General features: G+C 43.4%; 1 protein-coding gene across 8 annotated transcripts in view; it reads left to right on the forward strand.

Moving 5' to 3' along the window:
* BLM (BLM RecQ like helicase) overlaps window positions 1-19,002 on the forward strand; it is a 90,480-nt gene that overhangs the window by 40,006 nt on the left and 31,472 nt on the right. For all 8 annotated transcript variants that reach the window (XM_047862566.1, XM_047862567.1, XM_047862569.1 and 5 more), the window contains 8 exons: window positions 162-865; window positions 2,599-2,790; window positions 5,034-5,152; window positions 6,033-6,146; window positions 7,654-7,752; window positions 7,953-8,101; window positions 17,051-17,157; window positions 18,791-18,951. In XM_047862566.1, coding sequence (XP_047718522.1) covers window positions 162-865; window positions 2,599-2,790; window positions 5,034-5,152; window positions 6,033-6,146; window positions 7,654-7,752; window positions 7,953-8,101; window positions 17,051-17,157; window positions 18,791-18,951 — 1,645 coding nt within the window. The remainder of the gene's footprint in view (window positions 1-161; window positions 866-2,598; window positions 2,791-5,033; window positions 5,153-6,032; window positions 6,147-7,653; window positions 7,753-7,952; window positions 8,102-17,050; window positions 17,158-18,790; window positions 18,952-19,002) is intronic.

Genomic DNA, 19,002 nt, shown 5'->3' on the forward strand with positions numbered 1-19,002 from the left:
ACTTATTTATAAATTTATTTGTTGTTTTCAAACTGCCCCTTTGGAGATTGAGAAAAAGAGACTCTTTTTGCCACAATTTGGGATGGAAACTAACGATATACTTGTGCGGCCTACCGTGGTAGACTACTCCCATCGAATGTGGTGTTGTGTTTTCTCTTCAGAAGGAAGCTCCTGGCCGACGCCGACTCAAATACAAGCGGCGCCCGTGTTCTTGGTTCAGTGTGGAGGTGCTGGCCCGAGGCGCTTGGTGGCCCCCCGGAGGACATGGCGTCTCTTTCCTCTGCGGAGGCATTTTCAAACAGTGATTCCTGTCCTACAGGAAGTTGTGTTTTTGTTAAGGAGTTACATTTTCCACACCTTCCCTCAAATTCCAACGCTGCTAGGGAATGTGTCCTGGCCACTACCCCAGGAAAGACAGGATTCTCAGCCTCCACGAAGAATCCCTTTGAAAGACCGTTATTCAGTCCCCATTTACAGAAGTCCTTTGTAAGTAGCAACTGGGCTGAAACACCAAGGATAGAAAAAAGAAATGAAAGCTCTTATTTCCCGGGAAATGTTCTCACAAGCACGGCTGTGAAAGATCAGAATAAACACACTGCTTCACTAAATGACTTAGAAAGAGAAATCCAGGCTTCCTGTGATGTTGATAATTTTGACATAGATGACTTTGATGATGATGATGACTGGGAAAATATAATGCATAATTTAGCAGCCAGCAAATCTTCCACAGCTGCCTATCAACCTATTAAGGAAGGTCGGCCAGTTAAACCAGTATCAGAAAGAATTTCTTCAGCCAAGACAAACTGTCTTCCATTGGCATCTGCTGCTCAAATTAAAAACTCAGAGTCAATTCAGAATTACACTGGTAAGTTTAAAATAAATTGATGCTTATATTTTATATGAAAACATAACTGTCCAAAATCGGAATTGTGTGAGAAAAATGATAGCACATCGTCCTTGCCTGAAAAGTACATTGTCTCTATGCACATTTCTGCTGATAATATGAATTACAAATCACTGTTTCAGAAGCAGGTTGCTCCTTTGTCTCTGCGGCAGCTGTAGTCTTATACAACGCGTAATTATAACCTATTGTAGTAAAGCTCTAAAGTCATTACAAATGTGCTTTGCCTTTAAATTAACATCTTTTGGTCCCTAAAACAATAAAGCTCATAAGGGCCAAGTTTTTAATGATTTAAGGGATGAGTAAAAAGCAAAGCTGAATTTATATGTTAAAAATGTAATTGTGTATTTTTAGAACTCTGATGATGAGAACTGATCAATTTATAAAGTAGAGAAACATGTCTTCTGTCTTAAAATATTAGAATGCAGGGCAATCTAAGAAAGACACGAAGTCAGAAATTCCTTAAGTCAAATTCTTTCTTTGGGCCTAAAATCCTTTTAATTCATTCAACAAATATGTATTGAGAGCCATTCCGTGCCATGTTCAGTGTCAGGTTCTGGTAAGAGGTGAAGAACAGGTCATTCCTGTCCTCTTGGAGCTCCCAGTTTAGCAGGAGAAGTTTTGGGAGGAGTGCAGTTAGCCACTGTAAAGGCTGCAGAGAGAAGCCAAAATTAATTTTAAAACCTTACGTCAACCGTATAAAGTCGCCACAAAGTGTGTTTTAACTGGAACAGGTTTATATGTGTAAGGTTTGATAAAGTACAGCCTTCCCTGTTTTTGCCATCGCTGACTTAACACCATGGAGGTCGTTCTCATAGTTATGCCGTTGACCTTTAAAATAACCATTAATGGATTTATTTTTGTATCATGTTAGAATGTGTCATACTTGATGCTCGCAATTATCGTTGAGACAGTCGAGTGTTGGGATTAGAGAGGCTGCCCCAGCTGGCATGAGCACCGCTTGTCCTCTGTGCCAAGCAGGGGGGCGGACGCAAGACACACGGTAGCAGAAGAATCAGGAGAGGCTGAGATGACTCCGAGGTTTCAGACCCGGCGACTGGGGAATCTGTGACACCATTAGCAGAGCAGGGGAGTCGGGAGGCAGAGCAGATTGGGAGGAAAGCCGAGGGGGGCTATTTTAAGACTTGTTGAGCTTCAAGTGTTGGTAAGTCGTTTGGGTAGAAATGTCTTGCAGACTTTTGGAGATGCGCGCAGGGCTGGAGCTTAGGAGGGCGTCAGCGGGGCGTTACAGAAGAGATCTGGGCGTTCTGTGCACACAGGTGATGTTGAAGATCAGAGGGCTTCGAAAATTCTAGGAAAGGATGGCTGAAGAGCCCAGTCCCATGGGTCTGCAAAGACTCCCACAGTTAAGGGGCAGGTGGAGGAAGTGGAGCCAGGGAAGAGAATTAAAATAGAAAACCCATGATTGTCTTGAAGGTCAAAAGAGCAGGAAGCAGGGAATAAATGCAATAGTTAGTGGTAGGTGCTACCGAAAAACCAAGAAAAAGGCTGAATTTGGCCCTCCGGACGTCTCTGGTGGCTTTAACATTTGGTGGGGATGAAACCCTGATAAATGGTTAAAGAACGACGTGCTGCAGGGAAATGTATGCCTTGGATTATGCGGCAAAGGGTAAATGCTAAAACTGACTTGTTAACAATAATGCACTGATTTCTCTTAACATCGATTATTTTCTCAGACAAGTCGGCGCAAAATTTAGCATCCAGAAATCTGAAGCGTGAGCATTTCCAAAGTCTTAGTTTTCCTCATACAAAAGAAATGATGAAGATTTTTCATAAAAAATTTGGCCTGCATAATTTTAGAACTAATCAGCTAGAGGCGATCAATGCTGCGCTGCTGGGTGAAGACTGTTTTATCTTAATGCCCACTGGTAGGTATTTTTAGATGTAAATTGGCAGGAGTCCATTGGCAGATGTTAAATGAAAACCCTTTCATAGAAGTAAAATGAACACCCACACGATATTTCTGTCATTAAGGGACCTCTGAACCTCCCATGCCGTCGTGAGAAAGAGTATTACTTCCGTCCTCTGTTGACGCGATAACATTTAGACCTTTCAAGATGTTCATGTCAAGGCTGCTTGTGTTGAATTGATCTAGAATTTTTCTTGGGGAATTTCTCTCTCTCGCCCTCTCGCCCTCTCGCCCTCTCGCTCTCTCTCTCTCCTCTCTTTGGTCTAAATTAGTCTGGAACATGAATAAAAAAAATTACCACCAGAGACCTCGACCATCTCTGGCACTTTATTTGCCATGTGACCTTGGGCGAGGCACTTCACCCCCAGCCCCAGTTTCCTCGAGTGTGTGGCAGGGGTGATAGAAAACTACCTACTTCACAGAATGTCCTGGGGATTAAATGAAAAGCATTTAGCGTGGTTCTTCCTTGGCCTCAGTGTTGAAGAGATCTAGGACTTTCCGTCGTGTCCAAGTAAGAATATTAAAGATGCAGTCTGGGTAAGAAGCACAGGAATCGGAGTTGTGGACTTAGATGTAGACTTCCCTCTGCCTTTTACTCAGCTCGTCTGTGACTTTTAGTAGTTAGTTACAGCCATCGTTATAAAAATTATGTTGACCGAGCTTTGGAGTTTTTTTCAAACTGATTTTAAAATTTAGACGACACTGATTTAATAATCAGCATTTCTTATCTCATTAACTTGTTCACTCTGTCTCATGCTTTGACTTGTTTGGTATTTCAGAACTGAAGCTGGAAAGGACCCTGACAGTGATCCAGTCCCATGGTTTCAGGGCTTTTCATGGTCCTCTTTAGGGCTTGGGGGGCCTTTTTAAGGGTCTTCCCATCCCAATTTCAACCTCTTGATTTATGCAGATAAAGATTCCAGATAAGGTTTCTCTTAGACAAAACAGACAAAAACAAAAACCAAAAAACCGCCGATGTAGTACATTTTGCAGGTGATGACGTTGAGGCGCGGAGAGGTTGGATGCACATCTAAGTCAGACAGCCTGTAAAGTGGCAGAATAGAAACGAGAACTCAGCTTCCGGATCTTTCCTTGACATTTACACATATACACCAGAATGAAATGTACTTACTCCACGTGCAAAAGAGGGGAATGTGGTGGATAGTTCTTAACAAACAAACAAACAAAAACAGTCGAAGGCCTAGAAACTGCCTGGCATGGGCTTCTACCATTAGCGAATGGGAGAGGTTGAAAATCAGAGACTAATCGTTTTAGTTATCCTTAAATGTGTACTGATTGTCTCACCATTTTGAATTGGAGCTACACAGAGAGATGGGGACGCATCTCAGAATTTGTTTCTCTTCATCTTCTGCTGGCACACACAAGCGTAGTTCTACCCTTCTTTGATCTCAAAGGAAGATTGGGAATATTTCCTTACCGATAAAAGAGTACAGCAAATAAAAGCTCAGATTTTAAGCGTTGAAAGGTTCTTACTAGTGATTTAAAAAACTGAGATCCTGAAAGCGCTTTCTGGATCATCAGAGAAATATTAAACCATGTTCACCATGGTCTTTAGTGTTGTATATTTTATCACATTTTAACTCTTTAAAAATTGAATGTTATCTAAAGTAATTATTTTCACCCTAATACTGTGATAGAGTACCCCTTGTACTGCATTTGGATTTCTTTTTTTTTTTTTTTTTCAACGTTTATTTATTTTTGGGACAGAGAGAGACAGAGCATGAATGGGGGAGGGGCAGAGAGAGAGGGAGACACAGAATCGGAAACAGGCTCCAGGCTCTGAGCCATCAGCCCAGAGCCTGACGCGGGGCTCGAACTCACGGACCGCGAGATCGTGACCTGGCTGAAGTCGGACGCTTAACCGACTGCGCCACCCAGGCGCCCCTGGATTTCTTAAGTAGACTTTTAAAGCAATTGTCTTGCATTTCAGCTTCCTGCCCTGATCCCTGCTTTTGCCTTCACGTGTACCTACATAAGGTGTCCTGATAATTTTCACACACTTAAATTGTCTAAATATTTTGGCTCATTCTAATATGGCAAACTGTTGGCACCATGGGGACTATCACTTGGTGTCCTGTTAATTACTTTTAAATATTATTCTGTGATTTACTTTTTAACTTTTGCCTTCATGCTCTCAAGATAGAACCTGATAGGTTTTGTTTGTTTGTTTTGTCCTTTCAGGAGGTGGTAAAAGTTTGTGTTACCAGCTCCCTGCCTGTGTTTCTCCTGGGGTCACCATTGTCATTTCTCCCCTGAGATCACTTATCGTTGATCAGGTCCAAAAGCTGACTTCCTTGGATGTAAGTTAAAACACTACCAATTATAACTAAAAAAATACCCATAAAAACATGAAAATAGTTATATGTCAGTACTCTGGGTAACACCTTTTTTATTAAGTAGTTCCTGGATTATAAGAATCAATCAGCAGTTACGCACGTGAGCGAGTCTTTGAAAATTCTAAGGAGATAACCTTCTGTAGTTGAGTCTAGAAAAATGTACTTTAGCAAGAACGTTTAACCTGTGTTTTGCTGATGTGAATTTCTTGTACTAAATGTGAGGCTTTCTTTTATTCCTGCGAGATAAGCATACTGGCTGGTCCCTTAATACCTTAAAATGCATCACGTGAGCGCCCTGCCCGCGTGACCCTCCTCCTCTTGGCTGTGGTTGAGGAAGTATATGAATGCATCCTCCCGAATCCCACATATTTTCGAGGTTATGAGCCGCCATCCCTCGATACCACTGGTTTGATTTTTCTTCCCAAGAATGTCTTTGTGCCGTGCCAGTCACCACCGTGCAGCCATCCGTGATGCTTCCTGTGGCCCTTCCAGTGTCCTTGTGTGGGAAAATGCTGGAGATGCCTTTACCTACGCCAACAAGAGCCGTACATTGGGATGGGAATCTCCGGGGTACTGAGTTCATATTTACAGATAGGAAAAGTAACAGCAGTAAAGAAAATAGAAAAAAAAGAGAGAAGGAAGTAAACAATGGGAATATTTTGACTTATGCTAAGAAAAGTTTTCTTTTTAAATATGTGCCAATTATTTAATTATATTGAGACTGTCTCTCCTTTTGACAGGTTTGCTATGTGACTTGTGAAATATTTATGAAACTGAAGGATAAATATATGCTTAAGTCAGATTAATGTATAAAATATAAATTGTTTACTACTTTTATACTTAGATTCCAGCTACTTATCTGACAGGTGATAAGACTGACTCGGAAGCTACAAGTATTTACCTGCAATTATCAAAAAAAGATCCAATCATAAAACTCCTGTATGTTACTCCTGAGAAGGTTTGTATTGATGTCATTATTTTAAAAAAATGATACTAGAGCTGTGTTAGGAAAACAATCTGGTTCTCCGCCCTGAGTAGGGAAACACCCAGTTTCCCTCCTGTGTCTTCCTCCTGTACCATCACATAGAGTAGGTCACTCCTGGTGACCAAATGTGTAGAGGTTTTTCCTCACACCGAGCTCTCTGTGACCCCAGCAGGGTGTCCTGCAGTTTAACTCAATTCTGACGTGGTCTACACGGACAGTGTCAGATACCGCAAGTTAAGGGATCGACTCCCCAAGATGGTTCCCACCCTTCTTCAGATGCCAATTGCAAGTAGAAGGTCCCCAGGTTACCCACCGTTTCTGTCCAGTTTGGCTAACAAATCGGAGGTTCCCGTGACTCCCCCCTCAGGTTGGGTTAATGTGCTAGAGTGGCCCACAGAACTCAGGGAAACACGTTTACCAGTTTGTTAAAGCATATGCTAAAGGCTGCAGATGAACAGTCCGATGAAAGGTCCACAGGGCGAGGACTGAGAAGGTCCTCGGCACAGGAGCTTCTGTCTCCAGGGAGTTGGGAATGTGTGACCCTCCCACGTTGGCGGACGTGTTCACCAACCTGGAGGCTGGTCGAACCCTGCGCCATTGGGACTTCATGGCAGCCTCCTCATGTAGGCATGACCAGTTATTAACTCCATTTCCAGCCCCTCTCTCCTCTCTAGAGGATGGGGGTGCTACTGAAAATTCCAAGTTTCTGATCATGGCCTGGTCTTTCTGATGACCAGCTCCTACGCAGAAGCCATCTAGGAGCCCACCCAGAGTTGCCTCCAGAAAACAAAAAACGCTCCTAGTGCTCTTGTCACTTGAGAATTTAGAAGGGAGTGGCTCCTGGGTGGCTCAGTCGGTTGAGGATCTACTCTTGATTTTGGCTCGGGTCACGATCTCATGGTTGGGTTCATGGGATCAAGCCCCAGTCGGGCTCTGCCTTGACATCTTGAAGCCTGCTTGGGATTCTCTCTTTCCCTCTCTCTCTGCCCCTCCCCCGCTTTCTTGCTCTCTCAAGTAAATGAACTTTAAAAAAAAAAAAGTCAGACACGTAACCAACTGAACCACCCAGGAGCTTAAGACAAAAGGCAAGTCGGATGCTTGTCAAGACATGGATGCCAGATGTGGTCATGGCTACTGGGAGGTCACTGCTTCTAGGCCCTGTCACAGGTCCATATGTGCATGTGTGCATGTGTCCCCAGACAACGTGTGTGCCTGCAATATACATCTGTAACCCTGTTACCAGTGTAAACGTGTGGTGAACCTCAGTGCTTGCTAAATGTAGTGAATATGCTAGAAAGTCTCATTTGCAAGTTTCCATTACTCCTGCTAATTCTCTTGGTACATTGAAGTTAAGTGCTCATTTATGTGGAGGTTGTTGTAATACAGCTTCAGTTGTAGTGGAGCTTGAAGACAGCAAAGTCTTTAAGGTGATGTGGTGTGTAATGTTTTCACATCTCTAATGCATATACTTCTGGTCTAGGTGTGTGCGAGTAATAGACTGATTTCCACTCTGGAGAACCTGTATGAGAGGAAGCTCTTGGCACGTTTCGTGATTGATGAAGCACACTGTGTCAGTCAGGTAAACACCGGCTTTTATATCTTGAAATATCAGTAAATACGTACTGCCAATGGTCCGTATATTTGCAGAATAGAGAAGGGAACAGTGAATTATTCTATCTCGCTGAAGAATAAGGTGGTTCTTGATACAGTGAGCAGCGTTTGCTGTTTATGTAAGAAAGATGCAAATAGTCTGAAAAGCAGTATTTTCTTTCCAACTAGTGGGGGCATGATTTTCGCCAAGATTATAAAAGAATGAATATGCTTCGCCAGAAGTTTCCCTCTGTTCCAGTGATGGCCCTTACTGCCACAGCTAACCCCAGGGTACAGAAGGACATCCTCACTCAGCTGAAGATTCTCCAGCCTCAGGTGTAAGTTGCTGGAAGTCATGAATTTAAAAACCCTGGGGCATTGGTTCCCACAGTGCTGCACATGAGAATCACGTACCGAGCTTTAAAATCCTGGTGCACAGATTGCACTCGATGTCAATTAGATCAGAATTTGGGGGGCTGGGAGCCTTTATGTTTTTAAAAATCCCCAAGTGATTCCAGCGCTCAGCACAATTTGGGAACCAAGGCCCTCGGGCTTTTCTTTACTTACTGAAATTAAAACTATCCTAAATACCTATTTTGGAAATAGGGACGAAGTATGTACTGTACCTGTTAATAATTTATGGGATCTGTTACCGTCCTGGTAGCGAATTATCTTTGATTTATCTAATTTCGGCTCCTACGTATTCTAGAGTATACATCAGGAAATAATCGGATGACCCTGCTTTGTCGTTTTCCTGAAGTCCCAGGATGTTGAAAACAGTCCAGAAACTGTGTATATGACAACGTTTATACTTTGTTTTCATCTCAACAGCAAAGTGCTTCTTTTGGCCACCAAATCCGTAATCACTGGTAATGGAAACCACTGTAAACATTATCTCCACATATATAGGTTGTACTGGATCGTCTCGTACCTCTGTGTGAGTTTGTGGACAGGTGCATTCTCTGATAGGCTCATTCACTCAGCAAGTATTTACTTAACAGCTGTTGTGTGCCAAGGTTAAAATATTTTTCCCTTCTAACTTACTGGTGGGTCCTTTGAGTTTGAAGAATGCATGAAGGAATGACTAGTATATTGGGGTGAATATTTAAAAGCACCTCTTTTGTTCCTTTGGAAATAAAGACAGTGAGCTGGCTCTGTCAACACTGTCATCAGTAAAAGCAGCATTTCTCAGCAGGTTATGAGAAGAACCGAAAGGCCATGTGGAGGGTGTGAGGGGTCAGGAGAGGAAGAGAGCTGTAAGGACCTTTGCAGATTAAACTGGCATTCTTGAGCACACAGATCTTAGAGTCCTCCAAATTTTGTGTGTGAAGTCACAAATTTGGAATGGAAGGTTTTCATTTAGTCTCACTGGCGGGAAGGGTGTTTGTGTAGAATTTGCGGGACGGGGAGACTTTGCTTCCGTAATTGATATGCATTACATTATTTTAGGTGTCATACTTCAGGTTCTAGTGAATAACTTACATGCTAGAGATTTGCTTCTTTAAGTACTACATTTATCTGTGAAAGCTTTTTTTTTTTAATAGGCAAATGTTTTTCGCTTTTTTTCCATCAATTTATACCAGATACAGCCTACCATTCTTCTAGGCTAGTAATATTAATTGCTAAATCCATGTAACTAACATTGTGTAAATTCAATTCACTTTTTGAGTAACTTTTTGTAAGTATAGAATTTGTCATTTTTGTTTGAATAAACATTGCACATATGTATTTAGAGACAGACACCTTTAATATCTTTTCCTAGTTTTGTGGGGAGATCAGCCTAGAAAAGCAATAGATTGTACATTTCCTGAGTCTAGCATGTGGTGCCCTGTGCATAATTGGCACTCAGTAAGAATGAATAAATGGAACATATGGAGGAATTTTGGTAAATGTGGGTAAAATATGAAAATTTGGGCAAGTCTGTTGATTCCTTAATATATTTGGTACTTCTATATTTGGGAGGGTTTAAATCTCTTAGTGGAAGTAAAAGATTTTTAACAAACACTTTCTGGTACATTTTTTCCTGATCTTTTTTGCCAGTAGGCCCCTTGTTTGGATTAAATTTACCCAACTGCTGCTGCGTCACGGCCCTGCTGAAGGCAGGTGTCCCCAGAGGTGGGGTCATGGCCCCCGTGCTCTTCTCCTACTGCTAGTCTGTGGTAATCTTCTTCCTCTTTGGGAAATACAAGCGTGGATAATAAAATAGACTTTATTCCTTTTCCTTAGGGCCTTAAAATATAAACTGAGAAAGAGAAGAGAGACAGCCATGTATGGACAGTAGATACAACAATGATATTAGAATACAACAATAATAACAGCTAATAGTCACGTATGTAGCCTATACAATGTGCCAGTTACTGTTCTTGACATTTTATGTGTATTGACTCATTTACCCACACAAAAGGCTTCTGAGGTAAGTTCTCCTGTTTTCCTCACTTTGTGGATGAGGAAACTGAGGCACATGGAAATTAAATAATTTAAACAAGGTCATATGCCTCACAACTGTGGGAGTGAAGAGACTTCAACCCAAACAATCTGGTTTTAGAGCCCTTGAAATACTTTCTAATAAATTGCAGAGTGAAGTAAGTGGTAATTAGAGATGTAAATTATGACTGCAGGAACTCAGGAAGGCAAGATTGATGATAACCCAGAATAACAACTCCTTGTTAATGAGGCGGGGGTCAGAGAGGGTTTCATATAAAGGAGGAGGGCTTTGTAGGATGAGTAGTCTTTTTTGTAAGCAGCTGTAGTGAGATATAGTTTACATACCTTGAAATTCACCTAGTTAAAGCAAGCAATTCTATGATTTTTTTTAGTTTACACACAGGGTTGTGCATCCCGACCGCTATCTAATTTTAGAACATTTTTGTCTCCCTTGAAAGAAACTCCATACCCATCAGCAGTCAGTTCCCACTTTCTCCCATCTCCCCAGCCCTAGACAACCACTGATCTGCTTTGTGTATTTATAGGTTTTTGCCTCTGCTGGACATTTCATATACATAGAATTTTACAAAACATGGCCTCTTGTGACTGGCCTCTTTCACTTAAGTGTAATGTTTTCAAGGTCCATCCGTGTTGTAGCGTATATCAGTACTTCATTCTTTTTTATTGACAAAAAAATGTTCCAGCGTATGGGTACTCTACATCTTACGTATTCATTTATCACGTGGTGGATATTTGGGCTGTTTCCACGTCTTGGCTCTTAGGAAAACTGTTACGAGCGTCTGTGTCTGAGCTGTTGCGTGGACATGCGCTTCCATTTCTCTTGGACGTATATCAAGCAGGGAATCGTTGGGTCACATGGTAACTCTTTGTTTTACTTTTTGAAGAGCTGCCAGATCGTTTTCCAAAGCGGCTGCACCACATTACGTTAACTTCGGGGGGGGGGGGGTGCAGTTTCCCCCCACCTTCCCCTTCCCCATCCATGTCACCATGTGTCTTTTCAATGATACCCATCCTACTGGGTGTGAAGTGGTGACATTTTAACAGGTGGAGAGTGAGAATTCAGGGCTGAAGTTCCTGGCATCAGAGTCCAGATCAGATCCAAGGAGCGGTGAATCATCTGTAGGATAAGTGGAGCAACCCAGAGAAGGGCCAACCCCGGGAAGGAGGCTTGATCCCAAATCGTTGGGGGGGCCTTGGCGTTTTGTGATGCTGAAGCGTGTGGACTTTATCCTGTGGACAGCTCGACCTGGGAAGTGGTGACCTGAATCTGATGGTAGAACGATGACCCTGGCAGTGGAACAGAAGATGGAACAGAGGAACAAGAGATCAGAGGCAGGACGGCCCATAGGAACCCCACCGTAGCGTTCTAGGAGAGAGGGGACGGTGGTGGAAACGGGGGAAGAGGACGGAGGGGACAGGGTCAAGGGAAAGCACGGTTGCATCCGTAAGACTGGCAACCAGTGGCGTAAGAAAGGTGAACAGTGGAAGTTTATGTTAGTTTCTGGTACCATTGACCACGGACATGCAGGAGAGGGGGTGGAGGATGGGATGGGTGGTGAATGTGATTTTTAGATCTGTGGTGTGGGGGGTGTTCAAGGGGTAGTAGAGATGGCCGCGTCCTTGGTCTTCATACTTTCTCTGGTCATAATGTGCTTCCTGAAAGAACTGGAAAACTGTACCCCTTGTATATTTCTAACCAGACACCAAGAATGTTTCAACACGAGTTTTAAATAAAGAGAATGAGGTCTATCGTAAATAACATTTTTCAATAAAATTGTTACCTAGCCCTTTTAAATGTATCCAGTAGAATATAAATATAATAGCAATTTTATACCTACTTTCACTCACAAAACACATTAAAATGTTTAATTTTACACGTCTTTAAAAATATCTTTAACAGATATTTTACATCTTTCCTCTTCCTCTTTGAATTCATATTTCTCTTCAGTTTTCCTCACAGATTTTTATCCTAAGGTGATATATTTTTCTGCATGAAATCTTGTTTATCATACCTATAAGAAAAATATGTATACAAATATATGTATATAAATGAAAAGTTGCTTTTAAATTTCCCATACTAAAATTTTCTTCCAGATTGAATTATTATAATGATTAGTTATATATAACTGATCAGAATAGACATTTTTTCAATTAGCTGATACATCTGTGGATGAATCGACTCCGTCCATATTTCTTGTTTTCGTAGATGTAAGCAGTGAGAACCGTTACTCACGTAAACTTGTAGATGGGAATGGAAAGCATTTTATTTTAGCAGCGACACTCAATTATTTGAGGTTTTTTCTGACGTATATGCCCAAAATTACATAATGATCTGTCATCAAAAATTATTTTTTATGATCTGTCAGCTGACAACTCAACTAGGTCCTTTAAATTTTGTGAGAAGCAAAGACCCGTAAACTCTCTGACTGGCAAAATAAGTCAGATCATGACTCACTTTACTTTTTCTGGGAAACATACTATAAAAAAGTTTTACCAAGATTTATCTAATGGCCATTGCATGTTGTTGTTCCTCCTTCACTTAAATGAGTCTTGTATCCAATATATTTGGAAGAGTTGGGGAAATCAAAACGCTGTTAGTTTCAGTAGGCCTTTTCTAATACATTTTGACGTGTGTTTTTATTGTATGATACACTTTTAAATAACAGCCTTGTCAGAACTTTGTGGCTGCCAGTTAGCTCTTTCAGATACCGGGACATGACTCTGGAACGTAATTGGCCAAGCCAGTGTTCATTGCCAAACCAATCACCTGCATTAAAGTTATTTCCATTTATTTAAAGGGAAGAGTCTGTCTTTGTTTCTCAGTTCACATGAACTATTTAGTGCACATTCCCATGACAACTATCTCAGCTTCAAAAGCAACTAGAGCTTGAGCACAAATTGATTCCATTTCCTGACACATCACTTAAAATGACAGGAGTTTGATACCCTGGACCTAATCATAGTTACCATGTTAATGTCAGTTGATATCAGTACTCCCTCGGTGAAGATACAATGGAATCTCAAGCTTTTTTTAAAAAAAGTAAAATCTTTATTGAGATACAGTCAGGGTGCCTGGCTGGCTCAGTTGGTGGAGTATGTGACCCTGTGTCCTCCAGGTCATGAGTTTGAGCCCCACATTGAGCAGAGCCTACTTAGAAAATAAAAATAGATAATTGACACATCATAAAATTCACCCATTTAAAGGCTAGAATTTAGTAGGGTTTTGGTATTTTCACAGAGGTGTGCAACCACCCCCCATATCTAAGTGTAGAACATTTCTGTCACCCCAAAAAAGGAAGCTAGCACTCATCAGCAGTCACTTCCCATTCTTCCCATCTCGCGTGTCCATCATCTCCCCCCGAGCGGTGTTTTCAAGGCTCATCCGTGTTGCCACATATAGCAGGACTTCGTTCCTTTTTATGGCTGAATGATCTGTTGTGTGGGCATTCCACGTTCACTTACGTATTCTTTAGTTGATGGGAATGGTCTCTAACTGAATATTTGGAAATTCCAAACATCCCATTTTCCAACAGGCCAATAAGACAAACTCGAGGAGACTGTTAGCATTTTCATCAGAGCACATGGTACACCTGCTGCATTTAGTCAAGTGGGCCATGTGCTGGACTTGGGCAGTCCTTTTGCAGTAGAGATTCTTGTTTTGGTTTTGAGTTTGAGGTCTGCAACTTTATTTCCTAATCTCATGTCACTTTATTACTTTTAGTAATTTGACTAAGTTAATTAGTTAAACATTTCTAAGTTTTTTTCAATTACGTCACAGGTTTTTAAACTTTTTCAGATTACGTGCCAGTTTCTGATCACTGCTTTATTGAGAGGTGGTCCATGTATCATACAACTCTCCCATTTAAAGTGCACAATTGAGTGGTTTTTAGTATACTCAGAGCTGTGCAGCCATGACCACAATCAATTTTAGAACGTTTTCATCACCCTGCACAAAAACCCACGTCCATTAGTACTCACCCGTCTCCCCCTCACAGCCCCCTCAGCCCGTGGCAACCACTAACCCACCTTCTGTTTATAGACTTGTCTATTGGGGGATATCTCCTATAAATGGGATCATGTGATCTGTGGTCTTTTGCGAGTGGTTTCTTTTACTTAGCACAATGTTTTCAGAGTTTATTGTTGAGTAATCTTGTTTTTTGTCTGGGTACGGCACATTTTCTTCATCTTTTGGTGACTACTGGTGGTGTTTCCATTTGGGGCTATTACAGATCGCCCTGTTCACATACAGGTTTTTGTGTGGCCCTGTTTTCATTTCTCTTGGGTCTGTACCCAGGAGTGGAATTGCCCAGTTGTACCGTATCCCTGATTTTCACCTTTTGAAGAACTGCCAGACTTTTCCAAACATCCCCACCGGCAGCATAAGTTGTCTCTTTTTTGACCCCGAGCTCCTTTTCTTTTTTTTTTTTTTTAAATACATAACCATTGTTGTGCAGTTCCAGGATACAGTGTAGGTAACAAGACACTTCTTGACGGTAGTCATGATGTCAGCGTCATGCTGGTGGGGGGGCTCCTGCACCATTCCCAGCCTGCGCCCAGAGTAACTCAAATAAGTTTTAACGTTATCTACATCATTGGTACTCCCAGGCCGTTCTTTTTATGCCATCATTTTATCAGGACTGTGGTTTCCTTTGCTGTGGCAGTGATTATAAATAATTGACTGAGAACGATCAAAACAGTCCATGGATGAGGCAGTCTTTTACCTCCTGCCTCCACCCCGCCCCCACTGTGATCCACTACCCACCCGTTCTTTGGCCATTTCAAGCACAAGAAGGGAGGACTCCGTGCTCTGTGCACGTGAACAGCCTAAGAGGCAGGTTCAAAGTGCCGGTTAGCAGCAGTCTTGCAAGGCTCCCAGAGTGCTGCATCCTGTGACAGCAGCCAAGGGTGCTACGCTTTACTCCCAACACGAATATGGACTTGCAAATGGAGGACCCGCAAACTGACTCGTTTGCGGTTGTTGTCTTTGCTGATGTACCTTTAGAAGATCTTTGTGAAGTTGGGGTACGCGTACCCCTGTTTCAGACCACTGGTTGAGAAAGAAGTTGGACGGCGGTTTAGAAGTGTGAGGAGAAGCCTGAGTCGGGGCCGGTAGGGCCGACACTCAGTGCTGCTTAAAGAAGGCGATGCGGGGAGGAGGGAAGAGGCCCCCACTGCAGGAGCAAGCGTAGGAAGCAGAGAAGGAGACAGAGAAACTCGAGGGCTCAGCGGGGAGGGAGCAAGCCCGTGGACCTGAAACGGTCGGTGCCAGTGGAGGCTTTCAGGGACGATGCCGACGACACGGAGTGACAGAGGGGCCGGAGAGTGAGGTCTGAACGGAGACCAGCGCACCCCCTGCAGGCAGCCCCACTGCTCCCTGGCCGTCTTACCTGCAGGGTGGTCCCGTCAGGAACGCGGCTGCCCCCCCACATGGAAGTCATTCGTTCGTCCTAAAACCAAAGAAGTTGATCCTTTGGAGCCTGGGTTAGTGGGGGAGTCCCTGCAGGGCCCGGGACCCCTTAACAATCCCCTCACCTTTCTTTAGTTTTAAAAGTTTAGGGGCCCCTGGGTGGCTTGGTCGGTTGGGCGTCCGACTTCAGCTCAGGTCATGATCTCACGGTCCGTGAGTTCGAGCCCCGTGTCGGGCTCTGTGCTGACAGCTCGGAGCCTGGAGCCTGTTTCGGATTCTGTGTCTCCCTCTCTCTCTGCTCCTCCCCAGTTCATGCTCTGTCTCTCTCTGTCTCAAAAATAAATAAAAGTTAAAAAAATAAATAAATAAAAAATAAAAGCTTAGATACGGGGGGTGCCTGGGTGGCTCAGTCGGTTAAGCGTCCAACTTCAGCTCAGGTCATGATCTCACGGTTTGTGGGTTTAAGCCCCACGTCGGGCTCTGTGCTGACAGCTCGGAGCCTGGAGCTGCTTCGGATTCTGTGTCTCCCTCTTTCTGCCCCTCCCCCACCCTCACTTTGTGTCACTCTGTCTCTCAAAAATAAAAACACAAAATTTAAAAGCTTAGATAAAACAATCTTAGTAGCATGGTAATGGCAAAAGCCAGAATGGAGGTGACGAGAATTGAAATTGGATGTGTGGTCAGTTGGTTGGGGGCGTGAGTGTCTTCTGAGAAATTTGCCACTGGCGGGCAAGGCAGAGGTGAGGTGCCACCCGCAGGGGAGCGCAGGGACAAGAGAAGCTTCTGCTGTTGGGGGTATTGGTGGCCCTAGAACATATTCACAGACAAAGAGGAAGAATTGGCAGAAGGGCCTGAGATACAAGAGCAGAGAGAATGGAGAAATGCCCCCTGAGGAAGCAGGAGGGAGGAGGCAGGTGAGCCAGCAGAGAAAGGGGGCACATGTGTGTCAGAATCAGCCCATGCCCTTTGGGGCGCAGAGCACAGGGCAGCGATCCGTGATCCGGAGGGCTGTGGCTCCCGCTGCTGCCCTGCAATCAGCTCTTTATGTCCGCCATCAAATTTGGGGAACGTTGGCAGCCTAAAGTGTGTGTTTTCTCTGTGATTTTTCAGTTTTATCCACCTCTGCTTATAATTGACCTCGTCTTAGGGACCAGGCTCCTGACTCACCTGTCCTCTCTACGTGTTATCTTCCACAGCCCTCCTGATTCCTTGTCATCTCGTCCCACAGACATTTGTTCCCTATCACCGTTCCCTCCGCAAACACTTAACCTGACTTCCCCTCGAGCGTCGTGTAACGCAAGCTGCCAGGGACCATCATCCGCTTCAGGTGGCTTGATCATTAGGCTCGCATTGTGGAAAATCAGTGTTTGATGTATAAAAGTGAGTAAAACTATATTTTCTCTTAATAACAAAATTTTCTCTTTGGGGCTTCTAGGTTTAGCATGAGCTTTAACAGACATAATCTGAAATACTACGTGTTACCGAAAAAACCCAAAAAGGTGGCATTTGATTGCTTAGAGTGGATCAGAAAGCATCACCCACGTGAGTACATGTGACAAATTATGTCTAGAAGTAATAAGTAAATATTGTGGTATTCGTACCACGATAGAATGTGTGTGTGCATGTTAAACATCGCTTTTCCCATGACAGTAGCACTAACGAGCTATTTATAGAACAGCAAATCACAACTGCCTCACTGATGGAAATTGTAAAATCCCATTTGGTTTGATAACAATAAACCCTAAGAAGAAGTATATGAGATGACTCCCCCCCACACACACACACCCGTGCTATAGTTCGTGGTTTCGGCGTCTCTCCTCTGGCCCCTGTCGGTATGGATTCTAGCAGTCTCTGTGTTAGGGGCTTCTCCCGAGGGTCTGCCTCGGAGTTCTGTTACCTAAGATGAGAGATTGCGAAACTCGTGGTAGTTTTCCACGTAACCCCCCTGCTCCTTTCCCAGAGAGAATTGTTCTTGGTGACCACCTCTAGTTCGTGTTTTTAAAATTAGTGTACGTGTTTGTTTGAGCAAATCAGACCGTGCAGAGAGGTGGACCAAGAAGTCATCTGTGATTTCCCTTCCAGACCCCCTTGTCCCGGGTGGCGAATACAGATAGTCAGCACGTTTTTGTCTGCACCTTTGGCTCTGCCACGGAGAGAGGGCTTTTTCTTTAACGCCTCTCATTTTGTGGTTTTCAAAACGACACATAGAATACGTGCTCCTTGAAGAAACCAAGAAAGCAACAAAAAGAAAGAAGCAAAAGACAAGAGTCACCTCAAGACAAGTCGCCGGGACCATCTGGGGTTTACTTCCCTCCAGCAGTTGTTTGTGTGTGTTTCTTTCCATTAGCGTACTGTGTGTGCACTTTTTCTACCCTTAACCCGCTCTGTACCTTGAACATCGTCAGGGTTCTTCAGAAAACTTAGAAACCACTTAATAATTACGGTATAGTTTTTTTCATGATGTCCTTTCTTAATTAATCCCCTAACGGTGGCCATTGAAGTTTCTCTAATTTTCAAAAGTAGAAACAAAACTTTTGGCAGAAGCCGTGGTACCCCTTTCTTTCCTAGATGAGTTTCATAGAAGGAACGGGGTCAAAAGGCAGAAGCATTTCTTTTTTTTTTTTTAATTTTTTTTTTTTTTCAACGTTTATTTATTTTTGGGGACAGAGAGAGACAGAGCATGAACGGGGGAGGGGCAGAGAGAGAGGGAGACACAGAATCGGAAACAGGCTCCAGGCTCTGAGCCATCAGCCCAGAGCCTGACACGGGGCTCGAACTCCCGGACCGCGAGATCGTGACCTGGCTGAAGTCGGACGCTTAACCGACTGCGCCACCCAGGCGCCCCGAAAGGCAGAAGCATTTCTAAGGCTGATGCACATTGCCTCACGCTTTCCACAATGTTCGTGGAAGGGTGCCTTCCCGCTGCATGGCCAGTGTGAAACAGAGCCCGGGCTTCCTCCAGGCCCACCTAAGGAGTCATCTGGGGGCAGAACGGAAGGTCCCATCCTGTCTTCTCCAGTGCGTGTGAATTCGTCGCTTGAATCACTCTACGTCTGTGACCACCCTCTACTCTAGCAGTACCCTGGAGGTCTGCTCGTGGTGCACATATTTCTACGAACACAATGAAAATTGTGTTGTTATTTACGATAAAAGCTCTGTTTTGGTTTCTCGGCAGATGACTCTGGGATCATCTACTGCCTCTCCAGGCGAGAATGCGACACAATGGCTGGCACTTTACAGAAGGATGGTCTCGCTGCTCTTGCTTATCACGCCGGCCTCAGCGATTCTGCCAGGGATGAAGTACAGCACAAGTGGATTAATCAGGATGGTTGCCAGGTAACATTTTCTATAATAAACAAATCAAGGAAATGATCTTTTATAGGACAC

The sequence above is a fragment of the Prionailurus viverrinus genome, chromosome B3 (assembly GCF_022837055.1).
Source record: "Prionailurus viverrinus isolate Anna chromosome B3, UM_Priviv_1.0, whole genome shotgun sequence".
Taxonomy (NCBI): domain Eukaryota; kingdom Metazoa; phylum Chordata; class Mammalia; order Carnivora; family Felidae; genus Prionailurus; species Prionailurus viverrinus.